The sequence below is a fragment of the Heterocephalus glaber genome, unplaced genomic scaffold, assembly GCF_053883595.1.
Source record: "Heterocephalus glaber isolate CG9 unplaced genomic scaffold, H.glaber_assembly_v1.0 deba00001538, whole genome shotgun sequence".
Classification (NCBI taxonomy): domain Eukaryota; kingdom Metazoa; phylum Chordata; class Mammalia; order Rodentia; family Bathyergidae; genus Heterocephalus; species Heterocephalus glaber.
This window is the reverse complement of record NW_028258333.1, coordinates 38,711,465-38,731,948: the sequence shown is the minus strand read 5'-3', so window position 1 is coordinate 38,731,948 and position 20,484 is coordinate 38,711,465. Positions and strand designations below refer to the sequence as shown.

The following is a 20,484-nucleotide window of genomic DNA, read 5'->3' as shown; positions in this document are numbered from 1 at the left end:
TTTGTTTAGGGTGAAAAACAGGGATCTTGTTTCAATCTTCTGCATATGGATATTGAGTGTCCTAAGAGCCATTTGTTAAAGAGGCTGTTTTTGGTTCCTTTATCAAGACTCAGATGGCTGTCGTTCTGTGGGTTTACTTTAGTATCTTCTACTCCATTAGTCTATGTGTCTATTTTTGTACCAATACAATGCTCTTTTTGCTATTATAGCTTTGTTGTATAATTTGACATTGGGTGCTGTGATACTTCAGCATTGCACTTTTTACTTGAGCTTGCTCGGGTTATTCTGGGTCTTTTGTGCTTCCATATAATATTATGATTATTTTTTCTAGGTCTTTGAAGAATGTTATTGAAGTTTGGATGGTGATTGCATGGAATTTGTAGATTGGTTTTGTTAATATGTCCATTTTAACAATACTTATTTTTTTAATCCATGAACACGGGAGATCTTTTCATTTTCTAATGTCTTCTCTACTTTTTTTTTTCAGTGTTTTGAAATTTTTGTTTAGAGGACTTTTACTTCCTGGTTAGTTGATTCCTAGAAATCTCATTTTTTAAAAGTTATTGTGAATGGAATTGTTTTTCCTGGTTTCTTCTCAGCTAATTTATTATTGGTGACTGAAAGCTAGTGATTTTTTCATATTGATTTTTGATCCTTCCATGTACATATTTCTTCAAGATATAGAATACTTTAGACAATATTAGTGACTCCTCCATTTGGCAATTATATTATAAATGTATATTTTGGGATCAGTGATCTGTGGTTCTCTGAAGTCTATATTGAAGATCTTGCAGACTGTTTCACCTTAGTGGAGTAGAACACAGTGACTCTGGAAAGATGGAATGTTGTAGGTTGAGAGTTAAAATAATCTTGGACTATCTTAGGCCCTTTAATTCCCACTTACCTTAACTTTTATATCTAACCGAACATTCTGGTGACTGTTAGGTAAACTTTTTGGAGTGTATTGCTAAGCTTTGCAGACCTCTAGACTCCACTAACATTAAAACTATGAATGCTGGAAGATAGCACCTGAAACTTACAAGAAAGATTTCTCCACTTTGCTGTAGCACACCTGATGCCCTCAACAAAGTATTTAGTAAATGTATTGACTTCTGATTTTCTTTTCTTGTGTAGTGCTGGAGATCAAAAGCCAGGGCCTGTACCACTGGGATACACCAGTAGCCTGTATTGACTTTCACTTTTCTATGACAATAAAAGCTCATGTAACCTCTTCCACAGTGGAACATGTCATTCAGAGTAACTTGTCTGGTGACAAATATGGTCATTCATATTTGGCTCAGAATAAACTATTTTCTTATTTCCTTATACAGCAGAGTTGTTAGTTTACATTGATGCTACTTTCAACCTTTTGCATATTTCATGAACAATGAGAAACGGTATACCAACAAAAGGTGGAATTTTTGGACCTTAGGACTCAGCTCTAGACTGTGGTCAGTCTGGCAAAGTTCTGTTATTCTGGGTGTCCTCACCTGTGTACCACTCTGCTCACTGTGCATTTCTCATAAACATAGCAAGGATTTTTCACTCATCGTAAATACAAGTTCAACTGAGTTGTGACTTTTATACACAGATAACACTGAAAGTAAAGAAGAAGACCCCCTTCTATCATAATATCAAAGTGCAAAGGCTTTGAAGTTCCCGTGTTAAAAGGCAATAGGGGCCTCCAAAAGAAAGCCTAACCTCCAGTGGTGTAACACACTGGGCCTGGACCTCCAAACACAACCCAAGACCCCTAAACGTATTTGCAGGAGGAATAAGCTAAACTAAAACGCCATCATCAGGTTCCCCTCAACCACAAAGGATATGGAAAATTGTAGCAACACATTGGTTTTTATTGTCAACCCTGTGAAGACTTAATTATCTCATAATTATATGTTCACTTTTGGTACCCTCACATTCCTTTCATGGCTTTACCGACTCTCTTTTGAAATGGCCTTCCTCACTCTCATTTCTCCTCTGAAATTTTAGTGGAGTGAATTGACAACAAATATTAATAAGAGAAAAGATACCAAAATTTGTTAATTTGTATTGGAGAGAATCACAGAAAAGTAATTACCCATTTGCCCAATGAAGTTCAGGTGCTTATATACTCTTAATCATAGTTTGTATGCATATATGTGGAGAAGCTGATGAAATGTGGGCAATTTGAAGGGATAGTACATAATTAATAGGAGGAGCTAGTGATGGCCTGGGGTTAGAGAATACTGACATCCCCTGACATTTCAGGGCTAGCTTACAGCCAGTGGCTGACAACCATGGTGGTATAAAGGCCTGGCTCTCTAGCCTCCACTCTTGACAACTCTAAAGGGCCACCTCCTGAAGGACAACCCAGATGGGCCAGCTGAGGCCTTTGCTGAGCTTATGCTACACCTAGACTCCTCTTTCCTCCTCCTGCTTTCTACCCATCTTCCTTAGCTGTTAATCCTAAAAGCACTCCCTAGTAAAGATCTTGCCCACTGACTTCTGTCAGAGTCTATTTCTAGGAAACTCAACCTGGAAATTATCAGTTAATTGCTGTTTTCTTGTAAATTTATGACTTCATTTAGACAATAGATGTTTGTTTATTTATTTGTTTATTTATTTATTTTTGGTACCAGGGATCGAACTTGGGTCCTTGCACTTGCGCAGCAGGCAGCGAAACCACTGAGCTAAATCCCCGGCCTAGATGTTTATTTTGAAATATAAATTCAGTGAATAATTAAAGGGAGGGAATGGTGGCATACGGTAAGAGAATTGGTAATAATTACTGAATTGTGAACAGAAATTAGTATCATGAATCTAAAATTGAGTTTGTTACTGTCTTGGTGACATTAAACAACTTGGTGTGCTAATGACCATTTCAATAAATTAACATTGTGGCTAGAAAAGATTTGCAGACTGGTCTAGCTTTTGTGCCTTTTGCTTTACATCTCCCATCCATTTGTGTGTGTGTGCGTGTGTGTGTGTGTGTGTGTGTGTGTGTGTGTGGTGCAGTGCATGTTGGCGATTGAACCCAAGGCTCCCCATATGCTAAGAATACACTGTACCACTGAGTTACAAATCAGTTGTGTTTCACTTCAATTTTCTCCAAAAGCTCTTTTCTATGATGGTTTAGGGTTTGGTTTGTTACCAGGAACAGCTAGGTCAAACATCTGCTGTGATGGGGGAACAAAAAAACTTAGGTAAAGTCTCTTTCAGCAACTTCATTTCTAAATGTGCTTGAGAGAGATAAAGAAGTGAAACTCATCTGTATCCAGCAGATGGACAACCCAGATACTGACAGGGTACTTTCACTTTGTTTTGCTTTTGACTGTGAATAGTAAGTAACATTAGAAATAAAGTGAAGGTGGCTGCTAGGCTGATGGTGAACAGGGAAGTGTGGAGGTCAGGAGGGAAGGCGCAGAGGTTCAGGCAAGATGAGGACAAAAGGTAAGGGTGGTTAACTGGAAAATTGTAAGCTTTTCCTTATCAGCATTCAAGAGTACATGTTCTGGATGAGACTGGATTTAAAATCCTGGTTGTTTTCTAGCTGTGTGACTTTGAGCAAGTTCACTTAACTGTTCTAAACTTGTTTCCCCAAGCACTTAACACCCAATAAATGAGTGTCTTATGGAGACATAAAGATGATCCTGAGGCCCTATTCTCCAATAGCTTATTATTAGGTAAGGACTGTATGGTCTTCCGGCTCCTGGTGAATGGAGATGCATTCTTTGGGATTCACAATGAAGTGAGTGTCAGGATGACACTCCCCTGGCAAGTGGCCACTAAATGCAGAAATCTTTCACTGAACTGTATGAGGCCTCTAGTACAGGGAGGGGGCACAGGTTTTAAAGTGAGACATGCCTCTGAGGCCTGGTCTGCTTTGGGCAGCCTCTTGAGTCATGCAAAGCCTAAACTAGCCTCATCTCTAAAACAGGAGTTGTCTTGGTCACTTTCCTCATTGAGACACAATACATGACATTCACAACTTAAAGGAGGAAAAGTTTATTTTGGCTAAGGTTTGTAGAAGTTTTAGGTCAAAGTCGGATGACTCCAAGGCAGAACAGTCTGGCACAGGAACCTGGCAAAGGAGAAGCAGAGAGTCAAGGGAGGAGCTGGGAAGACAGATTAAACCCTTTCAGGCTACACCCCCCAGTAAACCATCTCTTTCCACCAGATTCCACCTCCTAGCAGCAACTCAGCCATAACCCCCATAATCTAATCACTTTCCAAAAGACCCACCTGTGAATGTATGAGGCTCCTGGGGGATGGATAGGTACAAACTGTAATGGGGTAATACCTTGTATTGTTGCACTAATAACTGAAATAAAACATATTAGAACATCTAGCACAGATATTCAGTATTTGCTCCCTCTTTGTCTCCCTCCTCGCCCCCTCCCCCTCCCCCTTCTGTTTTTTGATGTAAGGTCTCACTGCATTGCGCAGACTGTTCTTGAACTCCTAGGCTCAAGTGTTCCTCTCACCTCAGCCTTCTGAGTGGCCAGCAGGAGAACCTGGTTCATTCGGTGTTAATTTACTGAAAAAATATTGATTACGTACTATGTTTTAGATACTGTGCCAGGTGATATCAACAACACAAAACAGAAAAAAGTTATAGTTTCTGGTATATCTGGGAAGAAAAAAGGTTCATAAACAGGGAACTGTGCCCACAAAGGCTTGATGATAATATATATTATTATTTTTAAATTTTTATATATTTATTCTTTATGGCACTGGTTTTCAAACCCAGGACCTTGCACATACTAGGCAAGTGCTCCAGTGGCCTAAACCTCCAGCAAATAATAATATTTTTGAACGCTTACTGTGCTGAGCACTGTCAAGTACAATGTGATTTAGACACTAGCATCCCCATCACCCTTGTTTTTAAAGGAAGTGGCTAGAGAAGAGGAGAAACGGAGACAGTGTTCAAATCAGTTAACCTCATATTATAAGTTATGCAAAAAATTTGAAACCTATGCTAGATGGCTTGTTTGCCCCTCCCAATTCACTCTCCATCCTGCACTGCCCTGCTCAAGACACCTGGAGGCAGATGGGGAAGAACTTTCTCAAATGCAGCTAAGTCTTGTCTTCCACTGATTGTCTCTGCAAAAGTCAGTAGGAAGAGTAGGAGGGGAGGTTCCCCTGGTTGCCTCCCTGTTGGTTTCCTTGAGCCTGCTGTGTCCCTCAACTGAAATTCACTTCTCTAAAAGAGGCCAATGTGCTGTGACTCTCCTTTCTCTGTACTAATGTTTTCTCTCTTCAAATGCCTACACTTGAGGATGCTGCACCTAGCTGCTGCCAGTCATGCATTACTGTACTATCACCTGTGGGCTGCCCTACATCTATAATTTGATGAATAGTAACTTTTGAATAAATTCATGCATTATTATTTTTTTTTTTTTGGTACCAGGGATCGAACTCGGGTCTTTGTGCTTGCTCAGCAGGCGGCGAAACCACTGAGCTAAATCCCTGGCCCAATCATGCATTTTTAATCCACCTACACTGTCATTTCTCCAGCTCAAGCTTCCCTGGACTAGATGACTGGACAGCATTCTAATTTGTTCTACACTATCCATTCTTTTTGGGGGGAGAAGGGGTGAAAGTTAGGACATAAAAATGAAATGGTTTTACTCTTCTCCAATTACTATTTTGTTGGTGGTGTTGGTGTTAAATCCTGCTTTTCTGTCCTCAGTGATATCTTGGTTAGATTTCACAGCTTTATGGTTAATTTTACTGGTTAAAATTCGATCAGCTTTAATCCCTAATTCTATTTATCTAATTTTTTTTGTTTGAAGAATTTATCTTTAGAGGCTGGGGACTTAGCTCAGTGGTAGGAGGCTTGCCTAGCATGCACAAAGCCCTGGGTTCAATCCCAAAAGCTACACACACACACACACACACACACACACACACACACACACACCTTAAAAGCTTTTATAATGGAAAATTCAAGTGCCACTTACAAAAGTAAAAAGACAACAATATAATCACCCTCAATTACAGTAGCTTCAATAATTGTTAACATTTTATCAGTATTTAACCTTTCTTTTTTCTCTGGATTATTTTTTAACTGAGATATCAAATATTTCACTTGTAAATTTATCAGTGTATATATCTAACGGATCAAGTCAGCTATTATTTTAAAAATCAAATTCTAATGTCATTATCACACTTAACAAAACAATTATGTGTTAATATTTATCAACCAATACATAACTCATATTTGCCTAATTGCCTCACATGTCCTTTGCAGTTAAGTTATTTCAATAATGATCGAAAAATGTCCAGGTCTCCTTTTTCTTTTTAATATTATTTTTAAAGAACCAGGTCATTCATACCACATTCTGGACGTGGCCAATTGTATCTTTTGTGGCTTTAACATGTTCTCATATTTCTATAAATTGGTTGTTGGGTCTATCAGCTTAATTATATTCAAGATACATTTCTTGGCACAGATAAAGCTGGGTGCTTCCTTTCTTGAATTTGCTCTTGATAACCATCATTCCATTTTCTCTCTCAACAGCCAACTGATTTTTTTTCATTGCTGAGGATTGAATTTAGGGCCTCATGCATACTAAGCAAGCACTGTACCACTGAGCTACACTCCCAGCCCAACCATCTGATTTTTAAAAATACAAAAAAACAATAATATCACAATTTGCTTAATAACCCTCATTTGTGTCTTTGGCTCTAAATTCAAATATCAAAATCCTTATAATTTATAGAACACTGCTTTTCTGTTTTCATCTGGTACTACATTCATTGTATTCCACTGGCCTTCTCTTCATCTTTTTCAGTCTAACTGGAACATTCTTTCCTCTTCTCTCGTGAATTAACTCCTATTTGTCCTTCAGATCTCATTCCTCTTTATTCCTTAGGGAAGCCTTCGCTGACCACCCAGATGGTTTGCTCAGTCAGGACTCTTTTTTTTTTTCAGTTCCAAATGACAAATAAAACCAAAAACAAACACCCCCCCCACCCCGCCCCGTGTGCACGTGCACGCACACACACACACAAAACCCTGAAATGTTCATGGTTCACTGATAGGAGTCTGGGGCCTTGTTCTTAATCAGAAATGTATTTCTTGCAACTGTTTTTTTCTGTTAGCTTTATTTTCAGGCCTCTCTTTGTATTATGGCCACAAGATGCTCCTAGTACATTCAATTAGCTTGGCTGTACAACTGAAGAATATGTCAATCAAAATGGTTCCAGGAAGTCTGTATTTCTCTTATTGGTTTGGCTTGAATCACATTGAACGTTCTTGAAACAGTCACTGTGGTTTTGTACTTTCATCAATGAGGACTGGGTCATGTGATCATCAGGAAGTCAGTGATGGGGTGAGTCCCACATTAAAAAATGAAGTCAGACCTGGTTGTGCATAACCTGAGGAGGCTGAGACAGGAGGACCACTGTGAGTTTGAGGCAAGCCTGGTGTACATAGTGAATTCAAGTCCAGTCTTAACTACATAGCAAAATCCTGTAGGGGGAGGGGCTGGTTCCCCCAGGGGAACTTGAAGGAAAGTTTCTAGAAGAGGAAATGTTGGACAGGTGAAAACAGATGTCCACACTGTTAGTTGAGATTTGTTTTGTACATTCTTATATCATCATGTACCTTTCCTGTGTGATTATTTGATTGATGCTTATTTCTTCTTCTATGCCATTGACTCCATAAAGACAGACATGCTTTTGTTTTACTTATTAATAGATGGCCACCTCCAGTGGGTACACAATAAATACTCATTAACTATATCAATGATCTGTGTTTTAGATATCTTAGAGGTGTTGTGATGATTTTTGCATTAGACAAATCTGGATTTCAATATTGACTCAATGTTGGCCAAATCACTAATTTGCTATTAGACTAGTGAATAAGCTGGCCTGAGATTTACTTTCCACATTTGTGAAGCAGAAATGCATGGTTCCTTATACTCTTGAGGATTTAATGAGATAATGAATACAAAAGGGCTGGCATATTTAAAAAATTCAATAAACTGAGACTGTTTTGTAACTCTATTGCTAGGAAAACTGCCTATCTCCCCATGGAAGAATAGCTCCCACCCAAACACTTTACTTCCCACCCAAACACTCTTTCAACTGTAATTATGACATATATTCATATTTTTCATTCCACGGGGCTCTACCCTCTAACCTATTCCTGGAGAAAACTCTGGATGCACAGTAAGACTCATAGACCAGACAGAAACCGCTGCTTGGAGAAGTTAGAGAAAAGTGTTCAGTGAAAATTTTAAATATCAGAAGACATTTAGGATAAACTTTAAATGAAGTGATGTTTCTTGTATGCTTGGTGTGTAAGGGTGATCCAAGTAAAAGCAGCTTATAAGCAAAGACAGAGTGGTATAAAAGAACATCATGGGTTAAATTAGAAGCAGGTGTTTTAGATACAGCTGAAAATTAAGTTATTATGGAGGAATAGTAGACATATAGGTAGGACAAGGGACAGAATTACAGGGCCAGCTTGTACACGGTCTTGATGTGGCCACAAAATTGGCCTTTCAGGAAATACAGTCCTGGGTTTGAAACTAAGATGCTGTTTCAGGACAACATATTGTCATTTCTGTCCCAATTCTTGAGAAGTAACACCCGATGGAGGAAGCTGTTAAGGGCCTCAAATTCCCAAACATGTGCCTGTTTTCCTCAGCTAACCTCATATACTTGGCTATTAGGGGGTCTCCAGTCATTGGTTCCAAGACAGGGCCAACCAGGTCAGGTCTGACATGGTGTCTTTAAAACATAAAGCCAGTTGATCCAACACTATAGACGCACCCTTTCAAAATTTCACTTCCTGAGGCCTAAGATACAAAAAAAATTATTCATAAAGTGGAGGGCTGGGCAGGAACCAATGTTGTCTGTATTAGGCTTTTTGTATTAGGCTTCCTCCATGTATTACTTTGTTTAGCAAATCCCTTTGTTCTTCCATAGAAGAAGGCTCATGGGGACCTTTAATTTCCACATTTAGTCCAGAGAGGGCTTTCTGCATTGCTCTTGATTTTATGGTCTATATTGAATTACACTACACCTCAGATCTGCATTGCATTTGCCTTGAAAGGGACCTTTGAACACATGGTCTAACACGGATATTTAGGTACTAAGTACTCAGTGATTAGTGATTTACAAACATTGCCAAGTGCTTGCATACACTTAAAATGTTTGTTTTTTTAATTTTATTCCCTTTTTTTTTTTTTTTTTTTTTGCAATTCTGGAAATTAAACCCAGGGCCTTGAGCATGCTAGCCAAGTACTCTACCACTGAGCTACAGCCTCAGCTGTTTTATCCTTTTCTTATTCTAATTTTTCATTAAAAATTATTTTTTTTTGTTGAAAATATGACAGTAAATGGTTTATTTGTATTTATTTATTTTTTTAATTTAACTTTTAGTAAAGTCAGTGAGAAACGTACAGAAACTTCCTTTCTGTCCATGAGTCACCCAGCTGGGGGTAGGACAGGCAGGCAGAGGGACACTGAGGTGGGCCAGGGGTCTGAGCAGGGATGGCTTCAGAGCACACTCCCACACCATGTTTTTTTTTCTTTTTGTAGTACTAGGGATTGTAGTGGCAGAGCCTCTGCCCTGAGCTACATCTCCAGTCCTTTTTAAAAATTTATTTTGAGATGAGGTCTCGCCAAGTCACTAAGGTGCCCAGGCTGGACTTGAACTTGTGATCCTCCTACCTCAGCCTCCCAGAGTGCTGGGGTCACAGGCCTTCACTACCACGCCTGGCTCCACCTGTTTTTCTGCCCGAGACTGAGGCAAGGTGAGGAGGCCTGAATTCCACCTTAACCTTAGGCATCTGCTGCAGAAGAGCCCTCTGCACAGAACTTAGTCAACAAGTGCTGCCCCACTTCTTGAACCTTGGGCAGGGGTGACAGAATGTATCTTGGACTGCTGGTGGGAGGGTCCTACACACGATGTTTACTCAAAAGGTCCCTGCAAGGTTCAGCATTGACAGGAGGCAGCACCAAGTTCTGGGCCCCTTGACAACTCATTTCTGATGGGCCAGCTGGCTCAGAGACATTGGGCCTGTAAAATCACAATGTGCAGAAAAGGAATTCTGGAAAACAGAAGGGAAAAAAACTTTCTCCTTCTTTTCCTGAAAATATCCTGTTAATTCTATGAAAGTTGGAGGGAGAAGTATAAATGTTTGTCTGGACCTTGGCATCTTGGGGACCCTTTCCCTCATTTTCGTTTTTTTCAGTAGCAGGGCTCAAACTCGGAACCTTGTGTTTGCCAGGCAGGTGCGGCACCACTAAGCTACACCCTAGCCATCTTTCCCTCATTTTCTACAGATCTGCCTCTCACATTAAGCTGGGAAGGGAGAAAGGTCTTCCACCTTCCCATATGTCTTGCTATATATATAGTTCAGGCTGGCCTTGAATTCACTGTGTAGCTCCAGGCTGGCCTTGAACTCGTGGAGATTTTCCTGCCTCAGCCTACTGAGTGCTGGGATTAGAGGCATGTGCTACCACATTCAGTGAAAGTCTCCCTTTACTTGCCCACCACAGACTGTCTTGGAGAGGTAGGGGCATCACTACTTGGCCATTAGTCTTAAATAGCTGGAAGAGTCCACCTTCCTAAGGCCACAGAATGTTCTGGAACTACACGTCTGTTGCACCCTCAATAGGAACACAGAAGGGCTGAGTCTTGACTTGCCAGCCAAGGGCTTGAACTTAGAGAGGTGAGTGTGGAAATGGCTTGTCCCCCTTGGGAGTCTCATTCTTGGAGCCAGGGGGTGCAGCGCCCACACACCAGGGTCAGTTTGCAAGCACAGTGGCTGCACATTTTGCTAATGGGCACGAGGAAGCCTTGTTGGCCTCCGCCTTTTTCTTCCTTTTCTTTTTTTTGGTCCCAGGTGACACCTGGTCCCCCCTGATCACACTCAACTCCTTCTCTTGTTTCTGGGCCACTGCCCCACTGGCTGGGGTGGTGGCTTCAGCCGGGTCTATGCTGACCGCCTTCCAGGCTTTCTTTTTCTTCTTCTTGACCTCCTTCTCCCCGTGGTCAAGGCTGTGGATAGCTGATTCCTTGAGAATGGCGTTGGCTGACACAGCCGCCTCCCGGCATTGCTGCCACTCCTCAGCGCTGTCCTCACTGCTGCAAGGGGAGGATGACTGGGGCCCTAGAATATGCCTCTAGCTGCCCTCCCTCGGTCCAAGCCATGGAGGGAGCCCAGGCTTGGGAGTGAGGCAGACCTGGATTCCAACACAAGTTCCTCTGCTGCCAGCTATGTGAGCTCATTAAGTGACTTCCCCACTCTGACCCTCTATATCTTCATCTATAAAATAAGGAGCTTTACAGGCCTCACAGGGATGTCCCTGGAGCTGGAGGGCTGTCGCTTTCTGCAGAGCCGGGGAGCAGCTTCCTCCTCAGGGCCTCTAGGGATGGATGTGAAGAAGAGGTGCAAGCTGTTGTCCCTCGAGGCCACTTCCTGTATCTTAGCTTTTCTCGGCTCCTTCACTACTTCTGAGATGACGATGGCGCTGTTCAGCAGCGCACCCAGCTTCTTGGCTATGTGGGCTCGGAACTCAGACGTGGTTTGTAGCTCATTGCCATCTTGTTCATGCTCATCCACCTGATGCCTGAGGCTCGGCTGGGAGGCTGACAACCGGTTATCTGCAGCACCGGCTCTTGGTTTTTCAGCTCCCCACGGGGGCTGCTCCAAGCCGCCTCTTTGCACGGCGTCAGCTCCTCCGCACTGTAAATGTTAAGATCATGGCCCATCACCTCCATATCATATACATCTTAAGAATAAGGACATTGAGCACCCGGAAGGAAGCTCCCCCGCTGCCATCCCAGGCTCCTAGGGCCAAGAAGGTAAGCGGGTCCCAGCACCTGGAAGGAAGCGCCCTGCCTCCATCCCAGGCTCCTAGGGCAGTGAAGCTCAGCCGGTCCCAGCACCCAGAAGGAAGCTCCCCTGCTGCCATCCCAAGCTCCTAGGGCACAGAAGGTGAGCCACGTGGGCACCAGAAGCACCCCCCCCCCGGGTGGAAATGAGAAGACACATAAACAAGCCTCAAAAACAGACTTCCATATCACCTACAGCAACCCCAAAGGGAAAGGAGATGGAACACTCTGATACTAAAGCACCTGAACTCTCTGAACTGGCAACAAAAGAGGATCTGGGAAAAATGAAATCAGAAATAATTACTCAGATAACAGCAAAGAGTTTGCTCATGGTGCAAGACATGATTAATAAATCTAGAGAGGACACAGATAAAAAAATAGAGGAGCTGAGGAACATGATAGAATCCCAACATAGGAAACAAATGGAATCCATAAAACAGATACAAACAGATTTCCAAGAGATTAAAAACTCCATCGAAAGTCTGCTCAGCAGAATGAACCAATGTGAGGATAAAATTTCACATATAGAAGGTAAGATTGAAATTAGTGAGGAGGAAAAGAAAAATTGCTTTAAAATTGTAAGGGAACATGAGAAATCAATCCAGCAGCTGCTAGATGATGCAAAGAAGAATAACATAAGACTGATTGGAGTCAATGAAGAAAGAGGAGAGAGTGCAGATGACATAAAAAAACTCTTCACAGAAGTGATGAGTTCTTTTCCCAAGGAGGGGGAAAGAGCTTGACATACAGATAAGTGAGGCATATAGGACTCCAGCTAACTTTAATCAAAAAAAATCTACACATAGGCATATAATAGTTAGGATTCCAGAAATCCAACAGAAGAACAAAATTCTACAAGCAGTGAGAGAAAAGAAACAAATCACATACAAAGGAAAGCCCATCAGAATCACAGCAGACATCTCAATGCAAACCCTCAAGGCAAGAAGAGCTTGGAGTGATGTATTTCAAGCCCTAAAGGAAAACAACCTCCAACCCAGATTGATGTACCCTGCAAGATTGTCTTTCAAAATTGTTGGAGAAATAAGATGCTTTCATGATAAAGATCACCTCAGGAACTTCATGAATACCAAACCGGCACTCCAAATTTTTAGACAATACCCTAGGAAAAGACAATGAGGATCACAACCCCAGGAAACCCAGCAGAATGAATCCATTGGGAGTGACAAATTAAATGCAAAGGGGGAGGATCCAACAAAAAGAAAAAGTCATGACAAGGCTTTTAAAACTTTTAACTTCATCTCCCTAATAAGTGTATAATTCAATCTTATTATTGTACTGATTAGTATTTTTCTGATTCTAGAATTGCACACCATTCCTTGTGCTATACTGGCTATTTATCATCTTCTTATGTCTACATTTTAATTGGGCTGTCCTATTAATGATCTCTAAGAACTCTTTATATATTCTGCTCATAGGTTATATGCATTGTAAATATGGTCTGTTTAAGGACTACTTTTCATTTTAATGATGTCATTTAAAGTTCTAAATTTTGATGGAATCTGATTGATTTTTTTTCTTTTATACATCATGTTTTTTGTATCCTAGGTAGTTCTTGCCTACCCTGAATTCATAAATATTTTCCCTTATAATTTCTTCTTAAAGTTTTATACTTTTAGGCTTTCAGATTTAGGTTCATAGATCCCTTCAAGTTATTTTCATGTATGGAAAAAAAAGGTTGAGGTTAATTTTTTATATACGGATACCAGGTGTTCTAGTGCCATTTGCTGAAGACACTATCTCTTCCTCAGCTCTTGAGTTGAGTTTATAGTCTATAAAATGCTAATGTTAAATAATCTTTCAAAACTCAGTGGACCATATATGTGTGGTTCTATTCCTAGATTCTCTGTTTTATTCAAATGATCTATATGTCTTTCCCTACACCAACACTGCCTTGATTACTGTAGCTTTAGAAGAAGTCTTAAAATTGGGTGCTAAACGTCTTCCAACACTGTTTTTGTTTTTGGCTTTTCTGGGTCCTTTGTACTCCTGCATAACTTTAAAATTTCAATATCCAATTCTTCATTTATAGCAAGTATACACAGACCTGAATTTTTATATAGACCTTGTGTTTTCTAATCCTGCTAAATTCAAGTACAAGTTCTAGAGACTCCTAGAGATTTCTTTGTATTTTCTCTGTAGATGATCATTTCTTCTACATATCAAGATTTTGCTTCTACCATGCCAATCCTATCCTAGTTGTGTCATTTTATTGCCACACTATTTTGGTTTAGACCTATGTTTCAAAGTCTAATGGACAGATGAAGAGTAGGCATATATGCCCTTGTTCCCCACCTTAGGGAGAAAACATTGTATCGTCTCCATTCATAGAAGGAGCTTTTGTTGGAAGTATGGAATACATGTCTTTAATCTGTTGAGAAGGTTCTGTTCTACTTCTGGTCTCCTGATAGCTTTTACCATGAACAGCTATAGAATTTAGTCCAATACTCTTTCTCCAACTAGTGACAGGATCATATGGCTTTCTCCTTTCCTCTGTTAAAATGATTACTTTTGGGGGTGGATCTTCCAATGCTGAACCAACACTGCCATCCCTATAACAAAACCACTTTCTACATACTGCCAGATCTGACTTCTAAGAGTTTGTTTTGTTAAACAAATTTCTATGTATGTTCATACATTTTTCTTCTATTATCTTTATCCAGTTTTAGGATTAGCACAATGTTGATTTCCTAAAATGAGGGGAGAAGTGTTCCTTCTTTTTTCTGCTTTAATTGTTTGATATAATTTATCAGTTAAAATGTTTATGAGCCTGCTGTTGTCATATAGGTAGGTCTTCAAGCTAGGAATATACTTTCTTTAATAGCTGCTATTCAAATTTTATATTTCCTCCAGAGTTAGTTTCATTAATTTGTCTTCCAAGGTACTTCTTAGAAGTTGTCAAATTTATTTCAAAAAAGATTTTTGTAATATGCTTTCTATATCCTTTTAAATTCTATAAAATCTGTAAAAAATAAAAAACAAAACAAAACAAAACAAAAAGAATAAGGACATTAAGACTTCTGGGAAGATGGCAGAGCAGTAAATAGCAATAAATCAGCCTCTCTATGATTTGGAATCCACACTGAAAAATAGCAACTTGGGGAAGAAAAAAAGAAAGGAGGTGGATCCCCAAGACCCAGGAAGGATCTGAAGGGAAAATTAAAGCCTACAGAGAAATTGAAGACTCAAACCACAAAAAAAGAAAGAGGAGATCTGTACTTTCTCTGCAACTCCTAGCTTGTGGCAAGAGAAAGGAAGATTGAATCTACAGAGACACAGTGAAAGTGGGTAACTCCAGAGGGCTTTAGGGAGAAATGCATCAGTGGAACAGAGCAGTGGATACCCTTTACTACAACAGCTAGTGAGTGACTTTAGTCCAAGCATGTGTCATATCCCCTGAAGAGAGTACGTGATTGGATGCCATTTTAGGGAGGGGCCAACTGAACCTAGGATTTAAAGCAGCCATAGTTTGGCTTCATCTCAGGGATCCCAGTGTTAAACTCCCACAGTGAGGGACAACCCTTGGAGTATGTCCATGATCAGGGAGCTATGGTTAGGCTGGCAAGAGACACCCGAAGTGTTACAAGCTAAACAACTCCACCCCTGTGACCAGAGGCCAGGTTCAACCTGAATTTCTGTGGATTTGAAAGTTCTCAAACCAGTATCCTACCCTAATCCTACTGCAAGCTTGCTAGGATTATCTAGCACAGATCTGGACTCTGACTGCCACCTTTGTCTAACAGCAAGAGCAGAGTCATGCCCTGAATTGAACATTACCACAGAACTGTAGGCCCCAGAAGATAACCACAAGCTTGAAATCACAAAGAAATTTCTTTGATTTTTTTTCTTTGCTTTTGTTTTGTTTTATTTTATTTTTTGATTGCTTTTTTTGTGAATGTGAACATTTTTATTTTTTTTCTTTCATTTCACTTGGTTTTCTCCTTCTTTCCTTTCCTTCACCAGTTTCCTGAGGCTTGAATAATCTTCCTTTTTCCTTCAGCCTTGCTTCTAATCTCTTTTTCTTCTTTCATTTCTTTGTGTTTTTTCTCTTCTTCCTTTTATATCTTCTCCCCTTAGGGTAAAACTGCCCTACTCAGTGGATATTTACTGTATATAATTTTCTAATTTGTCTCAGATTTTGTTATATAACTATAAATCTTATACCTAGGGTTAAAGGTAGCAGACTATTAGTTATGACTAATATGAAGCTAATATTAGTTATGACTTTATGAAATGATAGTAGTGGAAGTAACAAAACAAATGGGTAAGTCTCTTGACAAAGCCAAAGCAGAAATAATACATGGATAATTAGAGATAATTACCATAATGAAGGAAATAGTGATGTAATAGTAAATACAGATAAAGAAATAGAGGAGCTTAAGAACTTGTTGCTGAGACAAAATACCTGACACCTGAAGTTAAAGGAGGAAAGGTTTGTTTTAGCTCACAGTTTGTAGAAATTTCAGTTCATAATTGGCTGGCTCCAAGTCAAGGTAACATGGTAGAGGAGAAACTGTTCATGGCTGGCAGAAGACAGCAAGGCAGCAAGCAGTGAAGAAGTGAAGCAGCAAGCCAGTAAGCAGTAAGCCAGTGATGACAGCAGCACTCTTTCTGTCCCTGTGTATTCTATCCAGGATACACACCCTTAGGACAGGTAGCACTCACACCCAGGGTGGGCCTTCCCATTATTCCTATACCCAGAACTCATACCCAGGGTGGGCCTTCTCATAGTTCCCATACAGAGATACACCAAAGCAATCAGTGGACTAATTTAGTAATCACACAGCCTTAATTCTAACATCACAAACTTTATCTCAGCATCACACACTCTAGATCTAGCCACTGAAAAGCCCCATCTATGAATGCATGAAGCTTTGTGTGTGTGCATGGGGGAAGGATCTAGACACAAGCCATAAAAATAGGATAACCATGAATTCCTAATGTAGGAAAAAACTGGATTCCATAAAACAGATTCAAACATATCCAGGAGATTAAAAATTTTATTGAAAGTATGCACAGCAGGATCAACCAATGTGAAGGTAGAATATCAGATCTAGAAGACAGGATTGAGGCTAGTGATCATCAAATGAAAGACATTAATAACAGCAAGAGATCACAAAAAATTAATCCAATGGCTGCTAGACTATTCAAAGAAGAATAATATAAAATTAATTTCAATTAATGAAAAATCAGAAGATACCACAGAAGGCATAAAAAAACTTGTCCACAGAAGAAAGAGCCAAAAACTTTCCAAGCATGGAAAAAGAATTCATCATACAGATAAGTGAGGCATATACAACTCCAAATAGCAGTGATCAGAAACAAACTTCACTGTATCCATCAGTGCTTACTAGGGAAATAGATTTAATGCAAAATATACAAATAAATAAGAATTCAAAAGATTGGCTTGCAGTGGTTATCCACAGAATCATGTGTGGAAGAGTTCAAAAGGCCTGCCTGCATACTGGAGATCCAAAGGTCCAGTTGAAGGGCTGTAGCTAATTATCATGCCCCATGCAAGTCCATATCAGGAGGCCAAAGGGTCTACAGCAGAAAGCTGAGGGATCTGCACTGGAAGCCAGGACGCAAGGTCCAAGATAAGGGTGAAAACTGGAGCTCCTCTGAAGAAACAGAAGCAAGCCTTCCTTCTTCATTTCCGTTTTATATCAATTAGGTAGCAAGCCCATTGGTTGCTTTCACCCACACTGAGTAAATCCCAGAAAATCTTCAGTAAATCCCCTTGGCTACCCCCAGAACTATACTCATCCAATTTAATTGGGCCTTTCTTACTCAGGTTGACACAATCAATTAACTATTACAAACACCAGGGCATATAATAGTCAAAATTTCAGAAATTCAACACAAGAACAGAATATGAAAAGCTGTTAGAGAAAAGAAAATCACCTATAAAGTAATACCCATCAGAATCACAGGAGACTTCTCAACACAAACTCTTAAGTCAAGGAAAGCTCACAGCAAAGTATTCAAGCCCTAAAGGAAAACAATCTCCAACCCAGATTGATATACACTGCAAAATTATCTTTTAAACTTGATGGAGAAATAAGATACTTCTATGATAAAGAACACCTAAAGAAATTTACCAAACAAGCACTCCAAAAAGTTCTGAAGGATAGTCTAGAAAAAGACAATTCCAAGAATCCCAATAGAGTGAATCCACAAGGCAAAGCAAGCAATTAAATAGAAGAGAAGGAAAGGAAACCAACAACAGGAAAATAATATGACAGGGATAAGTCAATACCTATCAGTTGTAACCATAAATGTGAATGGTTTTGATTCACCAATCAAAAGAAACAGATTAGAAGAATGAAGAAACAAGATTTGATGATATTCTAATGCAAGAAATGTATTTAGCTCAAAAAGAAATTCATAAACTGAAAATCAAAGGATGGAAAACAATACTCCATGATACAGGAACCTGGAAAAAAGCAGGGGTACCAAACCTTTGCAGACAAAGTGGATTTCAAGCCAAGACTGATCAGAGGAGACAAAGAATGGCTGTACATACTCATTAAGAGAACAATCCAAGAGGAAGAGATAACAGTCATAAAAGTATACACACCAAATGCTGGCACACCCAAGTGTATAAAACAAACACTAATGAACATAAAAATCAAATGAGCACTAATACAATTATAACGGGGGAACCTCAACATCCCATTGTCACAAACAGGTCAACTAGACAAAAAACAAAGAAATATCAGAGCTGAACCAAACCCTTGAACAAATGGACTTGGTAGATATTCTACAGAGTCTTCCACCCAACACCGTAAGAATACATTCTATTTAGCAGCACATGGGACTTTCTCCAAAACAGACTGCATACTAGCTCATAGAGTATGCTTAAGTAAAATGCTCATGCATATTGTCAGATCATAGGACAATGAAAATTGGAAATCAATGCCAAAAGAAACCAAAAAAACTACATAAAAACATGGAAATTAAATAACACTCTCCAGTGGATCATAGATGGAAAGAAGAAGAAATTAGACTTTTTATAAGTGAATGATAATGCCAATATGACATACCAGAACTTATAGGATGCAATAAAAGCAGCCCTACAAAGGAATTTTATATTGGTGAATTTCCACATCAGAAAAACAAATCAAGTAAGTAAGTAATCTAATGGTGAATCTCTTCTGAAAAATGAAAAACAAGCTAAACCCAAAGCCCATACAAGGAAGGAAATTAAAAGATCAGAGCAGATATTAATGCGATAGAAACTAAGAAAACAATACAATGAATCAAAGAGTTGGTTCTTTGTAAGGTTAAATAAAATAGACAAACCCTTAGCCAACCTCATCAAAATAGGAAAGAAAAGACACAAATCCATGCAATTAGGAATGAAAAGAACAAGATCACAACAGATCCTCCAGAAATCCAGATCATCAGTACCGACTTTGAGAGCCTGTACTCTAATAAGAGGGAAAAGTCAGATGAAATGGATAGATTTCTAGATACATATGAATTACCAAAGCTGAATCAAGAAATATAAAATTTATAACCATTCAGTATCAGTCAACAACACTGAAGGAGTAATTTAAAAACTGCCAACAAAGAAAAAGCTAGGTCCTAACAGATTCACTGCTGAATTCTACAAGAACTTTAGAGATCTAATGCCACTACTTCTCAAACTCTTTAATGAAATTCAAAATGAAGCAATACTCTCAAAGTCATTTCTGGAAGCAAGTATTACCCTGATACCAAAACCAGAGAAAGACCCAACCAAAAGTGTAGACTATAGGTTAATCTCTTTTATGAATATAGATGCAAAAATCCTCCATAAGATACTGACAATGCAGAAAATCATCAAAAAGATTATACATCATGACCAAGTAGGATTCATCCCAGGGATGGAGGGATGGTTCAGCATATGCAAATCAATAAATGTAATGCACCATATTAACAGAACCAAGGGCAAAAACCACATGATCATCTCAATAGATGCAGAAAAAGCATTTGACAAAGTGCAACACACCTTCATGATAAAAACCCCAAAGAAAACTGAAATAGAAGGTCCTTATCTCAATTTGATAAAAGCCATCTATGATAACCCCACAGCCAACATCATACTAAATGGTCAAAAACTGAAACTTTTTACTCTAAAAGTGGGAACAAGACAAGGATGTCCACTATCACCACTCCTGTTCAATATAGTTCTGGAAACATTAACCAGAGCAATTAGAAAATAGAAATAAAATGAATAAGGATAGGAAAGAAAGAAGTTAAATGATCATTATTTGCTGATGACATGATACTGTACATAGAAAACCCCAAAAACTCCACCAAAAAACTTCTAGTTTTTATAATCAAACTCAGCAACATAGCAAGATAGAAAGTTAACACTCAAAAATTAATAGCATTCCTGTACACAAATAACAAACCCACAGAAAGAGAAATTAAGGAAATAACACCTTTCACAATAGCATAAAAAATGAAATACTTAGGAATCAGTCTAACAAAGGAAGTGAGAGAACTTTACATTAAAATCTACATTACTCTGGAAAAGGAGACTGAAGAGGATATCAGAAAATAGGCATCCTGTGTTTGTGGATAAGCAGAACCAATATGGTGAAAATGGCCATACCTTTTTTTTTGTACCATGGATTGAA

The 20,484-nt window shown here is 39.3% G+C and overlaps 2 protein-coding genes across 2 annotated transcripts in view; one reads left to right on the top strand and one right to left on the bottom strand.

The window, feature by feature from the left end:
* The window catches only part of LOC147824575 (uncharacterized), a 121,445-nt gene that overhangs the window by 25,841 nt on the left and 75,120 nt on the right, over positions 1-20,484 (top strand).
* LOC101700647 (protein CUSTOS-like) overlaps positions 10,725-20,484 on the bottom strand; it is a 60,266-nt gene continuing 50,506 nt past the window's right edge. Inside the window, exons 2-3 of the mRNA XM_087189423.1 lie at positions 11,298-11,687; positions 10,725-11,103 (exon numbers count right to left, since the gene is read on the bottom strand). Coding sequence (XP_087045549.1) covers positions 10,747-11,103; positions 11,298-11,687 — 747 coding nt within the window. The 3' untranslated portion in view covers positions 10,725-10,746. The remainder of the gene's footprint in view (positions 11,104-11,297; positions 11,688-20,484) is intronic.